The sequence below is a fragment of the Cheilinus undulatus genome, linkage group 1, assembly GCF_018320785.1.
Source record: "Cheilinus undulatus linkage group 1, ASM1832078v1, whole genome shotgun sequence".
Lineage (NCBI taxonomy): Eukaryota > Metazoa > Chordata > Actinopteri > Labriformes > Labridae > Cheilinus > Cheilinus undulatus.
The window spans coordinates 16,158,284-16,185,014 of record NC_054865.1 but is presented as its reverse complement, the minus strand read 5'-3'; the positions used below and the strand labels follow the sequence as shown (position 1 = coordinate 16,185,014).

Sequence of the window (26,731 nt, the reverse complement as noted above, 5' to 3'; positions counted from 1 at the left end):
TTATCATGCATTTTAGTAAATTTACTCACCACAAATGATGTTGACCCTGCACTAACAAACTTTGGAGGCTAATTCATATTCTGTTTTTAATTTATAACTTAGCTGGAAGGAAGAATAAAAAGCAGATAATAAGAAGTTAGTTTGCTAACTTATGAAGCATTTTCAGTCTCAACCTTTAGTGAGTCAGCATTTGAATAGATGAGTTACTAAGGAATTCTTGCAGCTTCCTCTGAGCTCCATTAATATAATAGTGAGTTAAGCCTCTCATAATGTCATGTATCACAGTCATCCACCTCTGGCTTGTAAATCTAAGCAAACAAGCTTTTCCTACCCTCAGATTGAAGGATTGTGGGATGTGTCTCAGATCTTCCTCAGAGGGTGGTTCTGGCTTTGATACAGCGCCCATGTGAGCAGCAGCCCGCTCTTCACTCGCACTGAAGTGGCCTGAACTGTGTGCACATGTGTGTGTGTGTGTGTGTGTGTGTGTACTTTCATGTGTGACAGTAAGCCCGTAAGCTGTGGGCTTATCAAACAGCTCTGATAGCTCCTTTTCTGCCTCTGACTCTTTGAAGCTACAGTACAGGAACAAGAGAGTGTGCCGATGTACTGGCTGAATGGCTTTGGCTGAGAAAATCTTCTAAAATATCCTGCACATTTTTCATCCAAACTCTCAGAGCCTGATTTAGGTGAGAAAGTCCCCGAGCTGTTAGCTGCTACTGCCTCTGTCACCTTTGTTTTCAATGCTGTAGCTTTCTTTGCCTGCTCTTTTCAAATAAATATCCTTTGTTTTTAAAGCAACCCAATGAACACAAACATCCTGAAACCATCCTACCACACAAGTCAACAAAGCAGTATCTGACATTTCCTTGTGCAGGCAAGGATTGAAAGTTGCCAAGATGTTATCACTCATATAAACATCTGCATGGTAGCTCAGGGTATATACAGTAAACACTTTATATTTAGACCTACTACAAACAGATGTGTTAAGTCAGTCAATCGGTCTAATGTTTCTCTTTTAAACTGCACCAGTGTTACCAATCTGTTAAACTAATTATCGATATTTCAATGAATGGAGGCCAACAAAGTATGCATAAATGTGTCGAAGCCCTAATGCAGCCATCTAACAGTGATAGGGCTGATGCTCTGGTTCAAGGGCCTGCTCCCCCAGCTCTACCCAGATGTTAACTAGCACATTTAACGGATGGCATCTTGTAGGATTAGCTCTGCCAGCTTAAAATGGCATGTCACCACTTGACCTAAGAAATGTGAAACCACATTTAGCTCAGACAGGTGGACATTAATCTGCAAGGAGGACATAAGACTTGTAGTGCAAACATTGTTAACATTAGCCACACTCATTAAATCAAGCTGATGTTCCCTGCAGAATTATGCATGTTACGAAGTGCCTCAGTGGCATTAAAACAGCCATCAGTTTGATTATTTGAGAATGTGATTAAGTGTTTAAAATGGCTGTTTAACAGGTTTAATGCAATTTCATTTAGCTGTGTCAAACAAATTGTGCCAAATTTTACCTGCTCTATGAGGATAATCATTTTCTCAAAATTTGAAATACTGGTATCGGCAGGGAAATTGGTTGCTCAGAATGCCACTCATTATAACCAAGCTCAATGGTGAAATTCACAAGAAAATACAGTGACCAACTACAACATAATTTGCTAAAATACACACTGGGTTACACTAGATTTATGGACATAAGTTGTGTCCATTACACCAACAGGGGCTGAAATGACACTGTATTTAAAAACATGTACTTTATTATGGAGTTGCACTCCCTTTTGCAACTATAACAGCTTCCTCCTCTCGGAAGGCTTTTCACAAAATTTTGGACTGTTTCTGTGAGAATTTGTGCTCATTCATTCTGTATAGCATTGATGGCATCCGACACTGTTGTTGAACAAGAAGGTCTGGCTCGCAGTCTTGATTCCAATTCATCCCAGAGGTGCTCAGTGGGGTTTCAGTCAGGAATCTTTGTGGGTCAGTCAAGTTCTTGAGTTCAACACCACACTCATCAAACCATGTCTTTATAGTTCTTGCTTCGTACACTTGGGGCACAGCCATGTTGGAATAAAAGGCCCCAAACTGTTGCCACAAAGTTGGAAGCATAGCATTGTCCAAAATGTCTTGGGCCTAGCCCAAACTCTGAAAAACAGCCCCATACCATTATCCCTCCTCCTCCAATCTTCACAGTTGGCACAATGCAGTCATCCACCAAACCCAGACTCACCCATCTGACTGCCAAACAGAGGAGCCTGGTTCATCACTCCACAGAACACGTTTCCACTGCTCCACAGTCCAGTGTCAGTGTTCTTTACATCACTCCATCTGACGCTTGACATTTGGTGATGTGATTCTTGCATGCAGCTGCTCGGCTATGGAGACCCTTTCATGAAGCTCGCACCACACAGTTTTTGTGCTTACATTAATGGCAGTGGAAGGTCAGAACTCTTCAGCTGTGGAATAAGCAGAGCATTGGGGTCTTCGACACACCATGCGCCTTAGGAGTTGCTTTGTGATTTTATGTGGTCTTCTGCTTCATGGCTGAGTTGCTGTTGTTCCTAAACGCTTCCACTTTCTAATAATATCACTTACAGTTGACTGTGGAATCTACAGCAGGGATAAAATTCCATGAACCATCTTATTGCAAAGGTGGCATCTATCACAGTACTCTGCTTGAATTCACTAAGCTCACAGATGCATTGGTTTCATGGCAACAGGACTGATTGAAACGCCTAAATTCAATAATTTAGGGGTGGCCAAATACTTTTGTCTATATACTGCAACTTGGTTGTAGCCTCCACACAAAAAAGATGATGGATGAAAAAGTTTTTAAAATTGAGCAGTGAGGGAGGGAACAATAGAGGCTGGTCACTGCAGTATTAAAGACAGTGAGAGTAACACTGGGGGATTTTGATTGAACTGATGATTTTAAAAACTGTTAATGAACTTAAGGACAAAGCAGTCATTTACAGTTAAAGTCAGGGTTTGAGGTTTGCAGTGCTTTTTATTTCTTGTCTCAGTCTGCTATGAAATAAAGATGGTTTGGAAATAATTTTTCTAGCAATATTTGGGTTTTAGATACACTGTGGGGAACTTGAAGCCCGTAGGGGGCAAAGCAGTACATCTTGTTTCTTTGCTGACCTTGTCCTGTGCATGTGTTTATAGACTTTTCTAGAAAAATAATCCAATCTGCTATCTTAAAAACGGTTTATTTAAGTGCTTTGTATGCCTTTATTGGAGAGGACAGTGGATAGAGGCAACAGGGAACAGAGTGCGAATGATGAGGGATTGGAGACACAGGTCAGACTTTAACTCAGGGCATCCATTTTTAAGGACTACTGCCTCTGTGCACTAGGTGCAACCGCACTGCAAGGCCACTGGTAAACCTGTCGCCATCTTTTAATCATCAAACATATCACTTATTTCCTGCTGCGGAAAATGTTGACTGAGCAGAGTGCCATAAATTGTTTTGTCTGATACCAACAGCTGTAAAGCCTTACAAATACCCCAATAGAAACGGTCAGTCTTTTGCTGGTCTTATTTATTTTTGTAGCTCAAAATAGGTATTGTTAACTATAATCTGTTACTGAATCAGCTACAGCTCCTAATGAGTTTTGAATGAGGCAAACTAACTTAAAAAAAGTCTGGTTGTTCAGCTCAAACCATAAATTTAGTCTATATCACCAAAAGACATTAGAGCTGCCAATCTAAGTGGCTTAAAGAGAGTAAAAGTTCATAATAACTTTAATTTCTTGCCTCTCCAAGTAAAAAAGATCAAATATATCAGTATATTACAGCCTTCAGTAACTAATGCAGAAATACTAAGATGAAATTCTTTTGCCTGATTAGAGCAAACTCTGGTCCAGCCCCAAAGCTTTTATAAAAACCTCTGCTTATTTTAGAAAGTGTGGGACTGACTGACAAACTAGAAAAAAAAATTACTGTTCAAACTACAGCACAGTCTATCAATACCCAGAGCACAATGTCAGCTAAACTGAACCCAAAATGCCTCTACTGTGGAGCTGGGTCTCTTAAAGGTTTTAGTCACTGATTGCGTCCTTGTGATTGGTTTGGTTGATTCAGTGCCACAACAATCAGAGTCATTGATCTGGGGGTGGTGAATCTGAGCTGGAGGGACTCACACTCACACAAACACACATTTGAATAGGATTCGTACAGAGACTGAGTCTGTCTAGGTTTCAGTCATAACAAGGTCGTATGCTACCTCTAATGAAGCACCAAATAAGAGGGGGAAATGATTCTGAATGCTTTAGATTTTTGGCTTGTCATGGTAGAAAAGCACATGGCTGTGTGTCTAAAATTACCTCTACACATTACTGTATAAAGGGCACAATAAGGCAACTTTGCTATTTATAGCAATGTTGGAGTTATGATTAAAGAAATTATACGCCATGTAGTGAACTTGTTTTAGTCCACAATGCAAGGGGTACATACCATTGCTTTGCAAAGCTTCAGATGGTAAAATGTCATGTTTGATTGCTCTTTCTTTGAATGGACAATAAGAATGTGACCAGAGTATTTAGAATAGAATAGAAAAATAGGTGTGATTATTTAATTTAAAATTCTGCTTTTTGTGTTTTTTTTTTATTATTTAATTACTTTGTGAAAACAGTATGATATTACAAACCAACTGAATTAATGCTGATATACAGGACCTATAAAAAATATTCACCCCCTTGGATATTTTACTCTTTTATTACTTTTATAAATCATTCATGGTCAATTTAATTTGGCATTTTTGACAATAAAAACCTCTTTAATGTCAAAATGAAAACAGATTCTTACAAAGTAATGACAATTAAACAAAAATATGTGAGGTAAGATAAGTGAGATAAATATTCACCCCATTTATAATGACTGATCTAATTCATCAGAGGCCAAGCCAGTTGATGCTAGTAGTCTCACAATCAGTGAAATAGGGATCACCTGAGTGCAGTGAATTTGTCTCAAATGATTGTAGTATAAAGACACCTGTGTATGGAAGGTCCAGTCCCTGGATAATCAGCATTCCTGGCAACTATTATGCCATGAAAACAAAAGTACACTCCAAGCACCTCAGAGAAAAGGTTATTGAAAAGTATACAAATACAAAAACATCCCCAAGGCACTAAACGTACCTCAGTGATCAATTAAATCCATCATCATGAAATGGAAAAAATATGGCACACATGGCACAAACTGGGTGGCTGTGCACTCAGGAGACTAGTGAGAGAGGTCACCAAGACGCCTTTGACTACTCTGAAGGATCTACAAGCTTCAGGTGATAGAGACTCTGCATACAACAACTGTTGACCGGGTTCTCCACCAGTCAAATCTTGATGAGAGAGTGCCAAAGAGAAAGCCACTGTTAAAGAAAACTCATTTTAAATCACAACTAGAGCTTAACAAAAGGTGTGTGGGAGAGTCCATGGTCACAAGGAAGGAAGTTCTTTATTTGTCTGATGAGACCAAAATGGTGCTTTTTAGCTATCAGACAAGACACTTCGTGTTGGACACCAAACACTGCACATCACCACAAACACACCATCCCCACTGTGAAGCACGGTGGTGGTAGCATCATGCCGTGGGGACGCTCCTCTGCAGCCAGCCCTGGAAAGCTTATAAAAGGAGAGGGAAAAATGAATTCGGCAAGATCTTCCAGCAAGACAATGACCCGAAGCATGCAGCAAAAGAAAAATGGTTTAAAGATGATGCGGTGAATGTTCTGGAGTGGCTGAGTCAAAGCCCAGACCTCAATCCAATAAAGAAATTGTGGCTGGACTTGCAAAAGACTGTTCACCCTCCATCCCTGTGCAACCTGACAGAGCTTGAGCAGTTTTGTAAAGAAAAATAGAGTAAAATTGCAGTGTCCAGATGTGCAAGCCTGACTGAGACCTCTCCACCCAGTACCGTGATTGCAGCCAAAGGTATATCTACTAAATACTGACTTGAAGGCAGTGAGTATTTATGCACATATTTACCTTAGGGTAGTGTCAGGAAGGGTTTTCTTTTCTTTCATGCTCAGTCTGTAGTCCAGTGCTAGGGTCTCCAGCTTTTGCAGTAGGAAATTAGGGGCAAAATGTTTTGTTTGGACTGCACGGCGGCGCAGGGGTTAGCGCTGTTGCCTCACAGCAAGAAGGTCCCTGGTTCGCTTCCCGGTCAGAGACTTTCTGTGCGGAGTTTGCATGTTCTCCCCGTGCTCCCTGGGGTTCTCTCCAGGTGCTCCGGCTTCCTCCCACCACCAAAAACATGCTCATTAGGTTAATTGGTAACTCTAAATTGGCCGTAGGTGTGAGTGTGATGTGGTTGTTTGGCTCTATATAACAGCCCCGCGATTGACTGGCGACCAGTCCAGGGTGTACCCCGCCTCTCGCCCAATGACAGCTGGGATAGGCTCCATGACCCCCAATGCGATAAGGGGCATAGAAAATGGATGCATGGATGTTTTGTTTGTATCTTAGCACTGCAGTGATGGGGGATGATATGTGAATGTATTGTGTATAAACCAACGAAAACAGTCGTATTTATCTGAGCTAATGCTAGAAAAACTGTCTTTTGTCCAAAAATGGCCGATTTACTGAAAAATTAAACCTCCCCGTTTTGTTTATTATACCAGACCTTCATCTGTTAACAACTTTAGACAACTTTTCAACAGAAAATAAATGAAAGCATGGCCAAAGTGTCACCTCGCCTTATACCCTTTTCTAGCAAGGCCTTCTTCTGCATCTCTGTTGCAGCATGCTGTTTGCTCATGCTCACCTCTGTGGCCTGTTGAAAATTCCCACCAATGTAAAGTGCAGAAGGCTCTCGCTGACTGGCTAAACCCATGTCATGTTTCCTGTTGCTTTTTGTAGCTGTAAAGTTTCTTGTTCTCTGCAGATTAATCTACATTTTTTCCATACTTTTGAGCCATGAAGCAACAAAACAGCACCATCCCAAAACATGGGATTTCCCGGCTAATAGAGATAAACTGAAAGTGATTGTGATTTTGGTTGGACACATCTCCAGTATTACTTAGACCTTCAACAGTTTGATTTTGGTCAAGTGTACCAGTAAGCCATGACAGCATGCACAAAAGGACCCTGAAACTAAAACACCTAAATGAACAACAATAATCCATTTCTGTATTGATTAATGTGACTTAATCAGTTTTTCTGGTTGGGTATGGCTTTGTCTCCCTGCTGTCAAAGCTCTGTCATTCCTCGTAAGTTTTACCTCAATAAAACTCCCTACAAGTGACTGGATTCAGTGTATAGTGGAAGTGTCCTGGTAGCTTTTCAAAATAAAAGCATTATGTACATACGAAGGGAGTTTCTCCAAAGGAATGCTAAAGTGGGATTTTACTTTGAAAAGCGCAAACCAGAAGTATTTTTATACTGGGTTTATCTTTACATGCAACATTTTGGACCATGTGGAAACAGAAAGCTTCATAAATAGTAGAAGTTTGGGAAAGTACTTTATTAAACAGACGCATTATAGCTCGTGGCCTTCATCTGGTTCATCAAGAAACAGATTTCAAACATATTCTATCAGTGTGGACGTAAATATTTGCTACGACAAGGTAAACATGGCTCTGTGTTTATCATTTTCATGTCTAGTTTGACCGATAACTGCTCATGGTGCATGGAAAAAATAGACGAGACCTTAAATATTAAAATTCTCCATGCATTAGACTGAGATGCAGCCCTAACACTGGCGACCAGTCTGAAATAAGGTTACTGCATAGAAACGGTGAGGAGTGCTGCAGCACTGTGACATCACACTGCCAGTGTGGACCAACACATGGCGGCCTCATGGTGAATTTATAAACTCAAATTACTCAAAATGCAGATATCTAGGGAGTTTTTTTTAGTTCAATATGCATATGAGAGATACAGTTATCTATCCAACAAGATGAACTTGTCTGATCATGCAGGATTCCTTTTAAGCCCTGTGACTGGTCCTCTCAGTAGCATCAGGTGACTGCCAGTCTCTGATTAACGTCTACAGGCATACAGTGTGAACTCTGGTGTGAAATAAATGGCTGCAGGTAATGACCAAATTTGTCAAATCTACTTGCCAACATCCACAATAATTTCCTCCTCTTTGTCTCCCAGTGGCTTTAACAAAATTCCCCCTGCCTCAGTGGATAAAGCAGCCATACTTTCCATGTCCTTGGATGTCTCCTCTTATTTCTTCTTTACAACATTTGCTGTTTTATCAACTGCTCCTCAGTGTTTATTTACTCACACTTCTATATTATATGCTTAGATACACTCTGTTGAACTCCTGTACACAAACAAGAAGAGAGTAAGCAGTAGAGGTATGCTAGCATATCAGAGCACAAGTATGCAGTTTTTATGACGGCGTAGCAGCAGTATAGATTGAATGCCACAGTATAAACCAGCAGCAGAGCAGGTGGTCAATCCAAGGTTAAAGTCCTTGACACACTGATTACTGGATTGACTTCTGTCCTGTGACTTCTTGATGCAAGTCATCACCACCCCTAACTACATTTTCTGCCTCTCTTCAGCCATCCTACTTATGAAGCAGCAAGGCAATAATTGTCTGGAATAAATGATCAAGGCCTGTGGCATTCTTAAAGATTGATAAAAGTGGAATCTAGCACAAAAGTAAGCAAATGTGTTTTTGGAAGATTATTTTATTTGGTAAAAATGCTTTTTTGCAGTAAATCTTCTGCTGTTGGAAAGCCTGTTTGTTTTCCTTTTAAATGGTGCCACATTTGTGAAGAACATGCATTTGTGGGATGAGCAGCAGAGCTGAGTTTGTGGGTTGAACCCATGAAAAATTTGTCAAATCTTCTGTGTCAATGCCAAACAGCTTATTCTGTTGTTGCTATCAACTCTTGTTTTGTACCGCCCCGGGAGAGTCAGCTGTGTTTTACTGATCTGGATAGGGCTGTGTAATGGGGCAACTTCAAACTGGTGCTCTTCAAAAATCAAGTTGCACCTCTTGTGAGTGAGCCCTTGTACAAAACCTACTGTCGAGGTTTGCAGGACGATATGGCGCACAGCCAATCTTTGGTCTCATAGTGCTGCTGGGAGGCCTGCCATAACTGCCCTTCACCGTCAGGCCCCTGATGTTGGCAACACCTGCACTGCCAAAGCCAAACAGCTTATTCTGCTGTTATCTCTTGTTTGGTGTTTGGTGTTTGGTGTTGATTGAATGATTGAAATCTGAAGAAACAAGACATATTGGCTATTAAAAAAATATTCATTTAACAAACAGGAGCCTCAGTAGCGTGTGGAGGAACAATACACATCCACAGCAGCATGGCACCTCCTCCTCATGCTGGTCACCAGCCTGGTCACACACCGCTATGGGATGGCATCCCATTCTTCAACCAGCATTTGTCACAAGTCGACCAGTGTGGTTGTGTTGGTCACTCTGGACGAACAGCACGCCAAAGCTGATCCCACAAGTGTTCAATGGGGTTGAGGTCAGGACTGCTGGCAGGCCATTCCATCCTCTCCACTCCCAAATTCTGAAGGTAGTCTCTGATAAACCCCGCTCTGTGGGAGCGAGTTTTGTCACCTTGGAGGGTAGAGTTTGGTCCCAGACTCCAGAGCTATGGGATTGCCACTGGTTGCAGAATCTCTTCTTGATATCTCTCTGCATTGAGACTGCCTCCAAGGATGACAAGCCTTGCTTTTCCAGTGGGGCAGATGCTGCCACACACCATCACACTGCCTCCACCAAAAGATGTTACTCTATCAGTGCAGCAATCAGCATAGCGTTATCCACGTCTTCTCCACACTTTGACTCAACGGTCCAACTGCTGTAGGCAGAATCTGGATTATCCCTGAACATAATGCTCCTCTACATGTTTAGGTTCCAGTGCCTGTGCTGCCACGTGCCCCACACCAGGTGCCTGACAGTGACAGGCAGTTGTGGCAGCCCTATGAGACCAGAGAATGACTGAGTGCCGTATCATCCTGCAAACCTTTACTGCAAATCTGTAGAAGACAGCCTAAGCGCTGACAGGGTCAGAAAACAGTCTTCTTTGGGTGTTGTCTTCTTGGGACACCCACTTTCTTGACATCCCCCATTATATTGAACTTGGCCTTCAGTTTGGAGATGGTACAAGGGCTCACTCCGAATAATACCACAACTTGGTTTTGAAGTTGCCCTTTTACACAGCCCTATCCAGATCAGTAAAATGTGGCTGATCCTAGTTGATAGCAAAAGCAGAATAAGCTGTTTGGAACTGACACAAAAGATTTTGCAATTGTTTCATTGGTTCAACCCACAAACTCAGCTCTGCTGCTTGTCTCACAAATGCTCCACACAAATGTAGCACCAATGAAAAGGTGGTGAACGAGCCTTACTTTTTGTGCTAAGTTCATATAACATTTTCCCTGTTTACTTTTATGATTTCAAACATTATACTATTGCAACAGTCTACAGTTGAAACAGAAATCTTGATTCTGTGCCCTTTACAGTGAACTGCAGAGACTCTGCTCTGTAGGAAGCAGTGACTCAGTGATTGAGGGAGTGGTTTGGAGCATAGACCCAGAAAAGGTGAAGCTCTTTCTACTTTCAAGAGCCAAAAAATACCCTCCAGGAAAATGCAAAACAGATAAAAAGAAATAAATGATGTTTTGCTCCTAACATCAAAAAGCATCTGGAAACTGAAGTGAAGTGAAAGCAGCCTGTCAAACCTGCTCAATTTCAAAACACATGATTGATTGACTTCTACCCACCCCTACAGGCGGTGTTTTCATTTCCAGGGAGCTGATGTTTGCTGTTGCCGCTCTCTTTGTTGTGGATACCACCTGTGTTTGTCTACAAATGTCCTCAAGGCCTCTGCTCAATGCACATGAATGTCACTTTGACTGCTCTCTTCCTCCTCCCTGTCTCACAGACTGGAACCAGCATCTGCCCATCTGTGTGTCTTGTTTCTGAGAAAAGTTTTAATTCATGTTTTTTGGATTAACGCCATTGTCATTAACACACACTCTCACTCCGACATGAGCAAACCCCCCAGCCGGTAAAAACAGAGGAGCGATTATATGCTTGGTGAGACAGAGAATTAAGTTCACTTTGAGGTTGAATGGTTAATATGGGTCAGGGGTGATAATCTGATTAAAAAGCAGCATTAAAGTGTGCAGATTGACTGCAGACTGTGATGTGGGTGTTGGGGTTTCTGGATGACTTCTTATCAGATCAGATATCAGGCGATGCAGGCTCGCTCTCTTATTGTTCCCATGAGACAAAGGACAAACAGTCATCTGCTGATGCTGAATGAAGCAGTCCTGCAGAGTCAAAGACTGTTCTTTCGATGTTTTTTAACCACTATATGATCAAGGGCTGTACGGTGGTGCAGTGTTTATCCCTGTTGCCTTGCGACAAGAAGGTTCCTGGTTCACATCCCCATGGGATCAGGCCTTTCTGTGTTTGTTCTCCCTGTGCATGGGTTCTCTCTCGGTGCTTCAGTTTCCTCCCACAAACGAAGAGGTGTTTGTTAGGTTAATTGGTGACTCTAGATTGTCTGTAGGTGTGAGTAGGAGTATGTTCGGTTGTTTTTCTCTTTAGCCCTGTGAGTGACAGGCGACCGGGATTGGCAACAACCCCCACTGCAACCCAGACAGGCACACGCAATATACACCGCGTTCCACATTATTATGCAAACGACGTTTTTCTCTGATTTTCTAAATATCAATGCAAATGACAGTCATAATATTTTTCAAGTCATCAGCAGTTAGAGTATAATTCAAATGTTTTTGAACAAACTTCATAATGATAACTATTATTTAAAAAAAAAATAAAAACCTCAAAATGCACTTTTCCACATGTTCCACATTATTAAGCAGGCCACAGGTTTCAGCAATATGGGAAAGAAAAAGGATCTCTCTGCTGCTGAAAAGTGTCAAATAGTGTAATGCCTTGGACAAGGAATGAAAACATTCGATATTTCAGGAAAAATTAAGCATGATCATCGTACTGTGAAGAAATTTGTGGCTGATTCAGAGCACAGACAGGTTTGTACAGATAAAGGCATGATGAGGAAGGTTTCTGACGGACAAATACATCAGATTAAGAGAGCAGATGCTAAAATGCCATTACAAAGCAGCAAACAAGTATTTGAAGTTGCTGGTGCCTCTGGAGTCCCACCAACCTCAAGGTGTAGGATCCTCCAGAGGCTTGTAGTCGTGTATAAACCTACTATTCAGCCACCCCTAACCAATGCTCACAAGCAGAAATGGTTGCAGTGGGCCCAGAAATACATGAAGACTCATTTTCAAACAGTCTTGTTGACTGATGAGTGCCGTGCAACCCTGGATGGTACAGATGGAGGAGTAGTGGATGGTTGGTGGATGGCCACCATGTCCCAACAAGGCTGTGATGTCAGCAAGGAGGGGGCGGAGTCATGTTTTGGCCAGAATCATGAGGAGAGAGCTGATAGGCCCCTTTAGGGTCCCTGAAGGTGTGAAAATGACCTCGGCAAAGTATATATAGTTTCTGACTGACCACTTTCTTCCATGGTACAAAAAGAAGAGCAGCACCTTCTGTAGCAAAATTTTCTGACAAGCATAACAATGCTCCATCTCATGCTGCAAAGAATCCCTCTGTGTCATTGGCTGCTATGGGCATAAAAGGAGAGAAACTCATGGTGTGGCCCCCCATCCTCCCCTGATCTCAACCCTACTGAGAACCTTTGGAGCATCCTCAAGCTAAAGATCTATGAGGGTGGGAGGCAGTTCACATCAAAACAGCAGCTCTGGGAGGATATTCTGACATCCTGCAAAAAAAATTCTAGCAGAAACTCTCCAAAAACTCACAAGTTCAATGGATGCAAGAATAGTGAAGGTGATATCAAAGAAGGGGCCCAAGGTAACATGGAACTTGTCCTGTTAAGATGTTTTTGACTGAAATAGCTTTGATTTCAATAAATATGACCCCCTGATGCTGCAGTTTCTACAAATGACCATTTTCAGTTCTTTACAACCTATAAAATGTTGTAAAAAGCTGTTGTGCTTAATAATGTGGAACAGTGCATTTTGAGGTTTTTATTTTTTTTAAAATAATTTTTGTCATTGTGAAGTTTGTTCAAAAACATCTGAATTATGCTCTAACGGTTGATGACTTGAAAAATATTCTGACTGTCATTTGCATTAATATTTAGGAAAATCAGAGAAAAATATCATTTGCATAATAATGTGGAACGCGGTGTAGATTATGGATGACTTTTCAGATTTAGCTTGGAATTCATTAAGGGGAAGCATTTAATACTGTTTTTCTTTAAACTTGCACAGTTTTTCCTCATAGTACTATTTCTCTGTAGTAGAAGCTACCGTTGGCTTACAGTCAAGTTATTTTTAGCTGACAAAGGCTGTGAAGGAGACACAGAACTCAGCATCCTGTCATGTTATCATCTCATTTTCTGTCACTCCTTAGAAAGTTTGTATCCTAATCCAGAAGTCACTTTCAAATACTTTCATAAATAATACATATTTCCTCATTTTTACATTTAAATCCGTCATTTTTAAAAAATAATTTAAGATCTTTAACCTCACAGACACTTGCCAATGATAGTTTCCTGCAGAAAGCCTCCCTCTACATCACTGCGTTAAATGATTTGATGCAGTTACAGCTCTGACTAATTTAAAATGTTTTTAAACTTTCTTTAGTATATGTAAAGTTGTGGATTAAAGGAATATGTTATTATTTTCAATAAATGATGGCACTATATGTTTTTAGAACAAGCCTGCTCTTATAATGTTGTTGGTGTCTTGGATTTTTTATTGAACTGCAAAACAAACCTCCTTGAATATATATACAGTTCTCTCAGACAGACCCCTTCACTGCTTTTAGTTTTGTTATGTTGCAGCCGGATGCTACACTCAGTGCCCCATAATGACAAAGTGAAACTGACTTTTTTTGGAAATTTATTGAAAATAAAAAACTGACATATCTGCCATTCTTCTTTGCAAATCCTCTCAAGCTCAGTCAGGTTTGATGGGGACAGCGATTTCAGGTGTCTCCAGAAATGTTTGATAGGGTTCAAGTCAGGGTTCTGGCTGGGCCCCTTTAAGTCATTCACAGATTTGTCCCTAAGCCGCTCTTTCGTTTACTTGGCTGTGTGCTAAGGGTCGTTGTCATGATGGAAGGTGGCCCTTTTGGCTCAGTGTGAGGTCCTGAGTACATCAAGGATGCAACTGCTCCATTCACTGTTCCCTCAACCTTGACTAGTCTCCCAGTCCCTGCTGCTGAAAAACACCCCCGCAGCATGATGCTGCCACCACCATGCTTCTCTGTTGGGGTGGTATTGGCCAGGTGATGAGCAGTGCCTGGTTTCCTCCAGACATAACGTTCAGGACTGAGGCAAGACAGTTCAATCTTTGTTTCATCAGACCTGAGGATCTTGTTTCTGACAGTCTGAAAGCCCTTCAGGTGCATTTTTGCAAACTCCTACTGGGCTTTCTTGTGTCTTACACTGAGGAGAGGCTTACATTTAGCCACTCTGCCATAAAGCCCAGATCAGTGGAGGCCTGCAGTTCGGTCCCTCTGGAACTTTGTCCCATCTCCACACAGGACCTCTGGATCTCTGGATGACCATCGGGTTCTTGATCACCTTTCCTACTACTCCCACAATTGCTCAGTTTGGTGGGGCAACCAGCCCTCAGAAGAGTCCTGGTGTTGCCAGACTTTTTCCAATTGAGAAATATGGAGGCCACTGTGCTCGTGGGTACCTTCAGTGCAACAGATTATTTTAGCCTTCCCCAGATCTGTGCCTTGCAACATTCCTGTCTCTGAGCTCTGGGGGCCGTTCCCTTGACCTCATGGCTTGGTTTTTGCTCTGACATGAACTGTCACACATCCCCCCCCTTTTTTTTTTTTTTTTTTTTTTTTTTTTTAACAAAGGGATGCCAGCTCGAACATGCTCAGAGATGTTAAAAGAGTAAAATAGTTCACCACTAGTATACTTTTACGTCTACTTTAATATTTAGGGGGTGCTGTTTCACACATAAAAGGAAATTTAAAAACAGAGGAGATTCACAGTAAGGAAAAATCACTGGCATTGTCAGAAAAAAAAGATTTGTTACAATGAGCTTGAATCCTTGTAAAAATGCCACAGATGGTAGTTTTGTTGAGCAGTGGTCTATAAACCTGCTTTTATTGTTGTAAGATTATTTATTTATCCATTGAGTGTTTAAAAAAGCAAGAAGAGTAACAGCACTGAAAGACATCATAAAGATCAGCACTTTAATAACTGGACCCTGAAAATTTGTAGCTCTTCATTAGACTGAATGTTGATTACTTTTTTGTCAAATTACAGAAGAGAAAGAACTTTTTTAAATCCAGTAAGCTGTGGTTATGTACTGGAGTAAGGATTCCTGTTTTCTCAGTGTGTTAAATTGTCTCTTAGTCCCCCAAAAAAGTCCACTCCAGATGGCAAGCCTTTTCCCATGGATTCAAAATGTTCTTTTCTAAATCTTCATGTGTCAGGTGAGTCAAAAACTAATACACAACTCTTTCTCTTGTCCTTTAGATCATGAAGGAAGTGTGTCGAGCTCTCGGAAATGCAGCTGCTGATGACAGTAAATTATTGTTGCTCAGCTCTGTGGGGACTGTTTTCTGCAGCGGCCTGGAGCCGTCATACCTGATAGGACGTCTTTCCACTGACCGCAGGAAAGAGAGCAGCCGCATCGCAGATGCCGTACGGTAATGAGAAATCTGTCCTCTTTAAACACTGAGTCTCTTATCACTCGCCTTCAGAGTTGTCTGAGTTGGGACTAATCGTTCTGTGACCCCTTCAGGGACTTTGTGTTGGCATTCATCCACTTCAAGAAACCCATTGTGGTGGCAATAAACGGGCCTGCTCTGGGCTTAGGGGCCTCCATCCTGCCGCTGTGTGATGTGGTTTGGGCCAGTGAGAGAGCCTGGTTTCAAACTCCGTGTGCAGCCCTCCACCTCACCCCTTCTGGATGCTCCTCTTACACCTTTCCTCAGATCCTCGGTGTAGCTCTGGTGAGTCCAGATACCAAAGTGGATTTTACTTCTTCAAATTTTTATGCTCCACCTGAACTGCCTGATTACTGCATGTGGAATGACATCTTTTCTCTTTTTTTTCTCCACAATGGCAGGCCAATGAGATGCTGTTCTGTGGACGAAAACTCACGGCACAGGAAGCGTGCAGCCGAGGTCTGGTGTCACAAGTCTTCTGGCCGACCACTTTTAACCAAGAAGTCATGCTGCGTGTGAAGGAAATGGCTTCATGCAGTGCAGTGGTATGTTGTCATCAAAAAAAATATGAAGGGTAAAATATAAGACTACCAGATAATATTAAAGGGAATCAAATAAAGTCTATTCAACCTTCTAGGGACAACAGATTAAATTAGCCAGTGGCTTTAATCTGTAGCTAACCACAGACACTGGTTGTTTTTGAAAGGAATACATCCTCAATTTAGCAGACATTGCCTCATTTTTCAAAATAAAACATCCAACCAAATGTTATTCTAAGCTGCAAGTCAAAAGTTACATTCTTCAAATGTGTGAGTTCTGGTACCGGTTGCTCTGTTTGTGGTTGTATTATAACCAGATGAAGTTATGAGTAAAACAGCGGTGGTTTTTAAACATGCAGTTCATTGTCCAGTCATCAGGGATGTGATTCTTCATGAATTATTACAGATTTTTTGATTTACCAACTGGAAGGGGCAACCACAAGAATCATGGCTATTATGTAACAAAGACACAGACTAAAAGAGGGACTAGTGGGGCACAGATGGGCTAGAAGTTAGGTTGTACCCAGCGTAGGTAGGTAGTTAGGCAGCCCGGGTTCAAGTTCAGTCTAAGGCTCCTTTCCTGCATGTCAGTCCTCACTCTCTCATTCCTAATTCTGAGTCTATCCACTGCCCCTCTCTATGGATAAAGGCATAAAAGCCCCAAAACATTCAACAAGAAGGACTAGTTTTCAGAACATCAACAAACTAAAAAATGTGTGATTATACTTTTCTGTTTCCATGCTGATACTTATGTTGAGCTGTAAATAAGCTTGTTTTGAAAGAGACAGTGATGAGGCATGCTAACTGGTATTTTAAGATACACCATTATCCACTAGTTAACAGCACAGCAAACAGCACTGTAGCAAAAGCTACATTTCCACCTGGTGGTCCAGTTTGATTGAGTACAGTTTGGTATGGTTCAGTATGGAAAAACCCCCAAGTAGTTTGAGTTCAACAGGCCTCACTTGGTGAGTGGGTGGGTGACTGATGTCACAGGCAGCGCAAGTCTGCTGTTCCAGCAGATGAGAAAGGACGAGCTGGTGACAGAAAGCAGTGGGGAGTAAGCAGCTTTATTTCAGCTGAAAAGTGCCATCACTTTAATAACTACATCTTAATGTTGAGCACTGCAGTCAGTACAGACTCCAGCTGATGAAATATGTTTATAGAAATGATTAGAGCCATAACGGTACTTTAATAAAGACATAAGAGGAGGCTGGGTTATTAGCAGTAGCTGTAACAAGCATTTGGTTAGTGTTGAATAGGGGTGTAAAGGTGCGTGTATTTGCACCCTACCAATTTGGTACAGTGCAGACGTGTACCAAACAAATACACGTGAGCGAAGCTCCTACACAGATGGGAAAATGAGAGCAGAACCCACACCATCCTGGCAACCACACAACCACAGCAAACGACAGCAACAGCCTGAATCTTCCCAGATAAAGTCTCTTGTTTAGGAACATTTTGTTCCCCAGTTAAATTGTGGACTTAAAAAAAAAGACAAAACTAAAGAGGGTTGACATTATCCAGCAGGTGCATCATTGACAGCACATCCATCGGATCAATTAAAGCATTTGAATTGCACAAACAGCCTCTTTCTGGCAATTTTTGAGAGAACAAAAGCAGCAAAAAATTAGAGATGTTCCGAAACCATTTTTCCTGACAGACCCTCACAAAGGGTGACCACTATGAAGGTTAGCATTCGCATAGCATTCGAGCTAGTGGTAATAAATGATCATAATTCGACCAAAATGGATAAAAGACGTTCAATATCAGGTTTACTGATGCAGATTTTATCATTTATGTCCGCAAAGGTCACAGGAGTTCCAAACTCACTGAAAATGCTGCCACAAGGGATTCAAAGGCATCAATAGCGACAATGGGCAGGCACAACGGCTAGCTTCAAGGGGAAAACAAGTTAGAGGCAACGATTTATAGTTCAGTAGTTATTTAAATTTTGATAAAGTGTGTCACTTCTTGTCTTGTGCGACAGCGCCAGTCTGAAATGCATTTTAACGATCACATTCAGAGAAAACTGTCACTCAGACACCATTCTCTGCTGTTGCAGTGGGTCCTTTGCTTCTTCTTCGCCGCTCTAAAAACAGTAGCCCCATATACTGTAGCCCGTGCATGTCGTACTTTGCGGCAGTGAAGAAGAATTGATTTCTGGTTTATAGCGCTAACATTTAGCATGGCTAAATGAAGCAAGTATAAATCTAAACCAAATGTTATCGGATCAGTGCATAACCTCATTAACTAGCCGATACCAGTACCTGCATTTTAAGCATTATCGGACGTATTTCTGATTCTGGTATCGGAATCAGAACAACCCTAGAACAACCCTTTTTTTTTTTTTTTTTTTTTTTTTTTACTATTACATTAATTCAGTTTCACATCCACCACTGATGGACCAGGCTGATGTGGGCATTCAGGCTCTGCTTTGTGTACTTGAAATCAGGTCCACATAAATGTCAGAAAACCCAACTTGTGTCCATATATCAATGTCTACGGTTTAGGAAACAGTTTGGACCTCTGTCGAGTCCAAAAATCCCTAAATTAAGCAGATATTAGTCTGTTTTTCTCCCACCCACTCCTCAGAGCAGACAGCCTTACCACTCTGCAGTCTACGCATGCTGAAAGTGTGTGTAGTTCCACTCTTTTGGGACTGATAGGTAAGCTTGGCACCCCTGCAAAAGGGTGCCAAATAAAGCAGGACAGGAAAGGTCAGTTATTTGGGACTCTTTCCAACTTTTGATAATGGAAATGTAAATAAACGTGCACTGTGCCGTAACAAGCTGAACTTGACCACTCAGTGGAAACAACCTAAACCCAACCTTACTTATGCAGGAGAAATGTCAAGGCTCTTTCTCTGCTTCAAAGTATAAAAGGTCATGTCCCACCTCCTGTGACAATTATCCTTATTACTTTGCAAATACTTAAAAGCAGCTGATAAAACTAGATAAATATACATGTTTACATTATCTGAGGCAGTTTGTTCATATTGTCCTCTCATCCCTCTGTAGTAGAAAGCAGAGGAATAATCACTTCATTCTGAGTCCCAACCCAGAATTCATGCAAATTATGATGTGGCTGGGTGTAAAGTTTGTTGAAAACTTTGAAGTTTGACTATCATCAAGATGACTTTACATTTTGGTTCCATATAAAACTATAATTACCTTAAACTTTCATGAAATTTTCATCAACATTAAAGAATCAGAGAAGTGGAATGGGGATTCGATAAATATTTTTTCCAGCTTCTGACTCTCATGCATATTCTGTGACATACCTCCTGCCTTTTTCTGCCATCTTTCTGAATTTAACTTTTTCAGATTCAGTGTTCTCTCAGCCAGATAGCATTACTATCTATTAGCATTACTCTTGCAGTTTAAAAAGCAAAATAGTGGAATTTTAGAATACAATCAAAAAAGGTGTGACTAATCACAATCAACTACAGAAATCCTGAGATTAATCCTAATTAAAATGTCAGTATTTTGTCAGCCCTAATTCTTAAAGCATGTTCATATGATACTACTAAAACATCTGTTATATTTGTGTGTTTTTCTTTGAAAGGTTCTGGAAGAATCCAAATGCCTGGTGAGGAGTATCGTCATGTCAGTTCTGGAGGAAGTAAATGAGAAAGAGTGCCAGATGTTGAAGCAGCTCTGTTGCTCCACCAAAGGACTAGAGGCCCTCTTTAGTTACCTGCACAACAAGACGTATGAGAAGTAATCATAGATGTCCAGATAGTTACATTCAGAGGGTTATTATCCACAGAATGACGTCCAGGGTCAATGCGCTCCTATCTTAAACTGAAGGAAAAAGATGTACCCATGCAGAGGGGTGTTCAGTTTGCTGTCATATAAACCAACGATTCCTTCATGATCATCTTCTGTAGTTTTTGTTGGACCTGCAGCTGTCCAGGTGTGAATTCTTGTAGGGAGAAAGAGCGAAGGGCCGAATGTGTGATGCTTAAGTGATCACTGAAGGAGGTTATTCAGGGAGTGTTTCTGTACATACGGGATACTCGTGTCTGTGAAATCATCAGGATGTATGAAATCAATGTATGTCTGATAGAACATGATGAATCGACAGTAATATATATTAATATGTATTTATTTTAAGAGTGTATAGAAGAGGTTCTTTCTGTATAATGCATTTGTTCAGGACTTTCTTTGGTTGCTTATTGTTTTAAGTTGAAGTGTAAGCCAAAGTTTGCATGAGGACACCGTTTCTCAATCTTTACATGCACATTCCCACAAACTCTTATACTTATGTGATCTTATGGTTTCTCCAATGAAATCTCCAGAAAAATCAAAGAAAATCAGTTCATTTTTTTCTACTGTTAAAGTCTTTGTTACACAGCACAGACCTAATTTTCAGTGACTTTGCCATCATTATTATAATCACCGTAGATTAGCTACTGGTCCATGAAATGAAGATTAATGCTCTTATAGGGTACTAATGAGACCGTCTGGTGGATAAGTTAATTAAATATCATCCTCATACTGTCCACATCCATCTGTCTTTACTTCATTTCACATGCAATAACACATTTAACTTTGATGTACACAAATAAAGTCTCACAGAGGTTTCTTTAAAAGGAGAATGGGTAAAAATGCACTTATTTTTCTTGCAAAATAAGCAGAAATGGAAAACACTGGAAGTCTCATGCACATGCTCTCACTTAATATAAAAAAATGTGTCAGTTTATGATCAAATGGCATTTTGGCACAAGTACAAAATGGCTGTAGAAGATTGAATGAACTGGCGGCACGGATCACATGGAAGGATTAGTGGTGGATTTGGATCCAGTTTAGTTTGAGCTACATATGGTAGCCTTACATGCAGCACTGTGTGGGGTTCTGTGTAAAACATGCTTCCAGTTATAAATGCAGATAGTTCATGTGTGAAGTGAGTGATTGTTTCATTGAAAATAAATATATATATTGTGGCAAAACTTTTAAAGATCTCTATTGTGGAACAGTCATGTATATGGGGTCAACTTTGTCCTTATCTGCATGTGATGATTCAAGATTTGAAGGCATATTTTTATTGTAGATAATATTCAGGCATCTATTTTGGTTTACAAAAAAAAATGTAGGTCTGTGAAAACTGTTTGGTAAAAAGATATTTGTCCAGTTTTTGCGATCGTAAACATGCAGCACAGAATAATATATGGATAATGTAGACTGTTTTGTGTAACAGCTTGCATGTAAGATAATGTACATATTAATGTGTCGCCTGTCTGAATACCTTTTACTGCAAGGTATGTTTTGTACCAACATTGTAAGTATTGTTAGAAATTGTGCAGTTTATTTTTGTATTTATTTGAGATAACTGTTTGGATGTGCAGTGCCATGTGGTTTCCTTTGCTCCAGAAGCCCCTGACTCTTAAAATCAGATGATCCCAGTTAAATTTGGATGAAAAGGATAACTTATACATTTATCTTTTAAATATATCCAAACACTCTTTCACTTGAATATTTAATTTTAAGTTAATAAGGCATAATAATGTTAATTTTTGTTGTTAATTATGAAAGTGATGCAAATAATTTAAATTATGTGATAATGGATCTGACTGGCTTTATAAGTATGATCAGACGATCAATAAAGTGACTTCTAATGGAGAATTTTCCTTTTCAGTCTTATCAGACTTAGTGCTCTGTTTTGGTTTCATCATTATTTTTATCACTTTTATTTATAACCATTGAATTGTGATTTCAGGTGGTGACTAATAGTTTGATTCATTTTATTCCAACTTCAATTAACTAGCACACTTTGTCATTGGCATCACAGTTCTCCTTTATTTTCCCTTAACCTCAATAGAAAGTCCCTGTTTCCAAATTTCTAGCAATACCTCCACCTGCAGTTAAATAATAGTTTTTCTCCATAAATCCAGAGCAAAATAACCGTGTGATGTGTCTACTGTACAGAGTCACTGAATGCAGATCGTTAATGTTCACAGAGCATATTCACAAATACCTTGTATGTTTATTTATTTTGATTTGTAATTCTACTATGCATTCTTATAACCTAACATGCAAATTCTTTACTTCAAAAAATGTGTCAGGTGTTTGATCAAAATTTCCTCCTAAGCATGTGTTTTAATTGCTTGATAATCACATTTTAAAGTCATAAAAATGACCCCTTTAATTCCATTATTTATTAAAAAGTGTTTTGACAATTTTATTTAAATAAAATGAAACCATCATTTGTTCCTTGTATGTGTGCATTTTCATGATTTATATCCCAGCATTGTCTCATAGCACACCTTAGGGTGCCTTACAGTCCAAATATCTGTCAGAGATGGATCCGTATGTTGTGATGGGTAGAGTAAGCTGCTTCAAATAAACAAACTGTACTTCCACTATGTGTACGTGTGCTAGGTTTCTTCAACACTCACTTGGTCCTGTCTGTAGAGTTGTTTCATTACAGTTCAGATACTTACCTTACTCAACTAACATTTGATATACAGCCATTCAGAAGGTATTAGGACGGCCTTCACTTTTTTTATTTTGTTATGTTGCAGCCCGATGCTACACTCTGTATCACATAATGACAAAGTGAAAACACAATTTTAGAAATCATTGTAAATTAATTTAAAAAACTGAAATATCACATTGACTTAGGTATTCAGACCTTTTGCAAAAACACTTGAAATGTAGCTCAGACTCCTCCCACTATTCTGAATCTTTCTTGAGATGTTTCTACACCTTGATTGGAGTCCACCTGTGTCAAGTTGGCTGGACCTGATTTGGAAAGGAGCACACTTCTCTGTAGAAGGCCTGACAGCTGACAATGCATATCAGAGCAAAAACAAGGCCATGAGGTCAAAGGAACTGTCTCAGAGACAGGATTGTTGCAAGACACAGATCTGGGGCAAGCTACAAAAAGGTTCTGTTGCACTGGCCCTTTCAAAAAGCACTTTTTCTTTCAATGTGAAAAATTCATTCATAAATTGACAACAGTAGTTTATTTTTTGGTTTATACACATTATCGAGTGCATTTTTTTATTGGAAAAACTCCTCAATTTTAGAAAAAGTCTAGTAATAAATGTCCAAGTACACACGTTTAAGGATGTCTGAAATCTTTTGGATGTCTGAAAAAAATTTTCCCTACCATTTAATAAGTATGATCAAGCACAGGGGTTCTTAACACGTGGGTCTGGCCCCAAAAGATAATAAATGATAATGTGCCTATTTCTCAGAGTGTCAAAAAATAAAATAAAATACATGTTATCAAAGGAAATGGAGTTGCATAAAATTTCTGCAAGTTCTCACAGGACTTCAGTAATTATGGGATTTGTTTTGTTTTTGTTTTGCCTCTTTGTTAATCATCTGTTTAGTTCCAAACTGCAGCATTTTTCATTTAATACATTTCAGTGGATGAAAATCTTTGGAAATCGGGTCACGAATTCTCATTAAGGAGGTGGTGGTTGGTCCTGAGGCGAGACCAGCTGAAAATCACTGATCTAGTTTGTGTCCTCTGTGTCTTTTCATAAAGTCTTAAAATGTTCATGCACATTTCCACACAATGATTAGTGCATTCATTTTAATACTTTAACAACCATGGGTATGAATGGTTCTGTATCTCTGCACTGTTTTAACCCTAAATACTCTGTCTGCAGTTTTGTATGACATTCATTTAGTTTGGTTACATCTTAAAGAATGCCAAAAGGGGAATTAATATCCAGAATGTGACTCATTTAGGAAACATGGTGAAGCGGTGAAGAAGTGAGGTTAATTTAGGTTGGCACAGAGTTTCAATGGCATACACAGAACGTCCCCTAAACATAAAGCACCTTTTGAAGCAACACCCTCCATGAATCCAAACTTTACCCTGCAGTTACCACTGATTCTGAGCCCACTCTGTGGTATTCACACAGAAAATGACAGCTCAGGTGTCATTTTCTGACCTAAATGTGACCTTTCAGTCATGTGAACATGAAGTCATCAGCTTAGAGAGCCAGGTGTCAGCCAATGAAAGATCCAGAGGGTCGACAACAGACCACCTTTACACAAAGAGAGGGGTTACATGACCACCAGCCAACATGTGAAAGACCTTCCCATTCAGGTCACATGGTGACACCTTTACCAGCTCCAGTGGCTGAACACAGAGCAGATGCAGTTTAAAGGTCTGAATTATTTACAATAGGCCTCAGAGCTCAGATTCTTTACATTGTGACAGGAGTTTCTGTTGGTGCAACATCATTTAGAATCTAATCCAGTGCTTTTAATGAATTTTTAAAGCTGTTAAACTGTTAAAGTAGGATAACAAAACCAGTAAAGAAGATAGCTTGTGAGTTTATCTATAACTTACTTTTCTGAAAACACATGAACATCCTGGCAACTAAAGCTGGACCATGTTTGCCCCAAACCTGAAGACTAGCATGCTCAAGTATTAGATCAAAAGTGAAATAGCTGATTTTATTATATGTCAATATGTATTTTAAAGTATTTAAGGGATGTCACTGACTCTGGATGTTAGAATTTCTGAGCTCTGGGTGTTTTTTAAAAGAAGTTAGAGACATGTTTGAGTAATTACACATCTTTATTAATGTTTGTTTTAACAACTGGTTTCACCTTTTATTCAACTTTGAATTATTTGAAATTTATTCTATATTACAGTGTTAATTTTGACAACTATTTCTAATTTTAGTCTTAGTCTTAGATGAAATGTCTTTTAGTTTTAGTCACATTTTAGTCTAAAATTTCTACCCCTTTTGGTTTTAGTCTAGTTTTAGTCGACGAAATCTCAAAAACATTTTAGTCCAGTTTTAGTCCATAAAAAGTCCTCACAGTTTAGTCTTTAATTTTACTCCAAGCACATATTATCTTGCCTGAATCTGATACCAAATCATGTTAGTGTGCTCTATGCACTCTGCCAAACCTGGGGTCTCTGCTTTCTACAGCGGAGCAGAAGAAGAGCTACAGCTGCATCGTTTTTTGACAGATTTACCCACAGTGGAGAAATATCACGGATTTTGAATGTCCGACAAAATCTACATTTTAGTCTAGTTTTAGCCATCTTGATGAAGCTAAACTTACTATTTGTCAGTTTTAGTTACCAAAGATGTAATTTTGTTAGTCTTAGTCTAGTTTTTGTCACGGGAAAAAAAGGCTGTCAATGAACATTTTTAGTCATAGTTTTAGTCAACAAAATTAACACTGCTATATTACTAGTATTTTAATTTTTTAAACTATTTTATTATCTTATTTCTTATATACATGTGAACAGTTCCACCCATTGTTTTCAATTTTGTTATTTATTCTTTCTCAGTTCTTTTATGAAGCACATTGGTCATCATGTTTTAAAGGGAATCCTGCATATCAACCTCTCAATCCCCTGCATGTTCATATGAGGACATTACATTTCGGCCTCCCTTTACAATAATAATGATTTCTGCTACTAGAGCTTTTAAGATAACTGTCCAGAATTTCTGTTGAAGTTTAAGTAATTTGCTTAAAATGTTGGGAGAATTTTTTATGATATATTCAGGAATTTTAATGGAAATTTTAGGGAATTTGTCTGGACATTTGGGGGAATTTGCTTGGAAATTTTCAAGTATTTTCAATGAGATTTTGGGGATGTCTATGTATCTCTTAGAGAGTTTCATTAAATGTTCTGGAGCTAATTTGCTTTGATTTTTTAGGTATTTTCATATGAATTTAGGGAAAATTGAGTGTTTTGGGGGAATTTGTTGGGCAGTTTTCAGGCATTTAAGGGAAATTTGCCAAATGTAGTCATATTTTATTTTGAAAGCTAGCTTTCCATTTTGGTATTGTATGGTAAAGAAGGGTGAGGAACTATAAACACATTCTAAACATAAGCTCAGGAGGTTAAAACACACAGACCTTATTAGATCAACAGTAGTGTCTTCCACATGTACATAGTATCAAAAACACACACTATATTAATACACTTACAGAAAATGGAATGAAATTGTAGGCAAAGTATTCTGGGTAATAATGTCAGATGGTTGCATTGTAACCTTGCGAAGTAGATGGATACGCCCGTCTCCTTGTTTCTCACTGGCAAATCCATCTTGTAGAGCTCCCATCTGAATAGTTTGGACCCAGCTAGAAAGTGACAGGACCAATCAGTGACGAGGGGCAGTACTTTTGGGCACGCCGGAGTCATGACGTGAGCAGGCAGCAACAAGAGGCCGGTGCAATTATGGCAGAAGACATTGACATGGATGCTGCTAAAGCGCCTTTTTTATCAGAACTTGACATTTCTTTGTTAAAAGAACAAAGAACAGCAGTGAGTTGTTTTCTTTTTCAAAAATGACAAAAGTTGTGTCTACATGTCTACGGTCACCATGGTTCACATTATGCAGTTCTGTATGGAGTTTACTCCTCGGCAGGGGCGCACCTCGGTAGCATCTACATCACGTGTTTTGTTGCTCTGATTGGCCCGTAAAGATGTGACAGAATGTTCAATCACCCTCCAAGGTTTTTTTTTTCAAAGGCTCTGGCCTTTCTTAAATG

At 39.8% G+C, this 26,731-nt stretch overlaps 1 protein-coding gene across 2 annotated transcripts in view; it reads left to right on the top strand.

Moving 5' to 3' along the window:
- The window catches only part of LOC121511196 (chromodomain Y-like protein 2), a 75,668-nt gene extending 53,066 nt beyond the window's left edge, over positions 1–22,602 (top strand). For both annotated transcript variants that reach the window (XM_041789797.1, XM_041789804.1), the window contains exons 4-7: positions 15,512–15,684; positions 15,780–15,990; positions 16,107–16,250; positions 19,812–22,602. In XM_041789797.1, the coding sequence (XP_041645731.1) occupies positions 15,512–15,684; positions 15,780–15,990; positions 16,107–16,250; positions 19,812–19,970 (687 nt within the window). In that variant the 3' untranslated portion in view covers positions 19,971–22,602. The remainder of the gene's footprint in view (positions 1–15,511; positions 15,685–15,779; positions 15,991–16,106; positions 16,251–19,811) is intronic.
- The last annotated feature ends 4,129 nt before the right edge of the window (positions 22,603–26,731 follow it).